At 42.7% G+C, this 2,054-nt stretch overlaps 1 protein-coding gene across 1 annotated transcript in view; it reads left to right on the forward strand.

Moving 5' to 3' along the window:
- The window catches only part of JMY (junction mediating and regulatory protein, p53 cofactor), a 68,606-nt gene that overhangs the window by 1,751 nt on the left and 64,801 nt on the right, over positions 1 to 2,054 (forward strand). The window contains exon 3 of the mRNA XM_008640917.2: positions 2 to 361. Coding sequence (XP_008639139.2) covers positions 2 to 361 — 360 coding nt within the window. The remainder of the gene's footprint in view (position 1; positions 362 to 2,054) is intronic.

Genomic DNA, 2,054 nt, shown 5'->3' on the forward strand with positions numbered 1-2,054 from the left:
GGGGGAGGAGTGCAGCTGGGCCGGCCTCTTCTCTTTCCAAGACTTGCGGGCCGTGCACCAGCAGCTGTGCTCGGTGAACTCGGAGCTGGAGCCCTACCTGCCTGCCTTCCCCGAGGAGCCCTCGGGCATGTGGACGGTGCTCTTCGGAGCGCCGGAACTGTCCGAGCAGGAGATGGACGCTCTGTGCTACAAGCTGCAAGTTTACTTGGTTCACAGCTTGGATACCTGTGGCTGGAAGATCCTTTCACAGGTGCTCTTCACCGAGACCGACGACCCCGAAGAGTATTACGAGAGCCTGAGTGAGCTGCGACGGAAGGGGTACGAGGAGGTGCTCCAGAGGGCCCGCCGGCGCATCCAGGAGGTGAGGCTACTGCCTGGTCCAGATGCCCCCACTTCAGTGTGGCATTTAGTTTAATCTGTGACATCTTTTTTAGTCGTGCTTTTCCTTGTTTTCGTTGTCCTGTTCCTTAGTGAGAAGATGAGGCTTAACCTTTCCAAGATCTCTGGGGCCAGGATTTAAGGAGGTGCAGATTTCCCTACTCATCTGAGTGTGGCTCAGTACCTTTTTCTGTGCAATCAAATGAGGGTGTTTTGTAAATAAATATCCGATGGATTTGGCAAGGTCTTAGTCCCGTATATTTGTTCTTGCATTGCCTTGCACCAGGATGTGTTGGGGTCTGAATTTTTTCTGTTAAATGAGAGCAACAACATGTGGTGTTTATTTTGACAGTACAGTTTAGGCATTTGAGACCAAAAAATTCGAGGTTTATACGGGCTCTGGGTGCTGAATCTAGTACTTATATAGCGAGATTATGTTTTCCAATGGAGTTGGAATAAGTACAACTTTTGTTTACCTGAGAAGTTATTAGAGTTGGGATTTTTAAAAAGAGCTAGCTGTCTGGTCCTAGTGGGTATTTGCTGTGTTGTTCTTGATATTGTCTGTCAAGACTTGGATATTGCAGGACGCTTCATGTCTTTCTTACACTGTGTACTGTTTTAGACAGAGTAGTTGAGGATGTCCGTTGAACTAACTTCTAGCATCAGTATGTGAGAATTTTTACACCTTCTCGGTCTTCATGGACTGAGTTGTATGAGGACCCAGATTTCCCCAGTATAAAATGAGAATTCTGCACTTGTTTTTGTGCATCAGTGGCCTTTGTCCAGAATGTACCCGGACCTATCAAGGTGTGGCTATGAGTATGAATCCGGTTACACTATTCTTTATTTTTGCAAACATCATCTTAATTCTGTTGTGGATATAGGTCAAGTTTGGCTGCTTCAGCTACCACGTATAGCCTGCCAATATTCTTTAAAAAAATGTGTGGTGGTGATCGTTTTTTTGCTTGATGGGGTGTGAGCATATCTTCTTGCTCTCTGATGGCATAGTTTTGAGTCTGTAGAGTTCAGGCCAAGGTTTTCCTTGGTGGCTGGAGTTACTGAGTATGAGAAAATTGTAGTATCAATGATGTAATCACGGTAAGAACATCCAAGTATAGCATTGCCAGGTAAAAGTGTATTTCCGAACTATTGCATTAGGGTATGTAATTTTGATTTTTTTTTTAATGTCTATTTAAAGGACTTAATTAAATCTTGCTGTGTAGTGTACAATTGGAAATTAGTCTGATAAGATTCAACAGTAGTTTTAGTCCACAGAATATGAAAACATATCATCTTTCACAGTTTTTTTGACTGTATGAATGCTTGGGAGTGTCTGCTTAGATTAGACTTAGCCTTCAATTCAGCCGTTTTTACAAGGAGCTGTGCAGGATAAAAGAAGCTCCTGTTAAACATGTGGAATTTAGGAACTAGATATCTAACTCGAGGGATGTGATGTTTTTGAGGAAACACTAGTTAGGAATTACTGAGAAAGAACTATTTGTTTCTTGGAGAATCTCAATTTCTGTTTTGTTAGTACCAGTACTATTGGCAAAAAAAAATTGGTTCTCTAAGCTGCATCATTTTATTCTCTGTTAATGTTCTGAACTTGGTGCAGATAAAATGGCAGAGCCTATGTATGTATTTGACTACAGTACAACCTTCCTTTCCCCCTGTAG

The sequence above is a fragment of the Corvus brachyrhynchos genome, unplaced genomic scaffold, assembly GCF_000691975.1.
Source record: "Corvus brachyrhynchos isolate BGI_N302 unplaced genomic scaffold, ASM69197v1 scaffold8, whole genome shotgun sequence".
NCBI lineage: Eukaryota > Metazoa > Chordata > Aves > Passeriformes > Corvidae > Corvus > Corvus brachyrhynchos.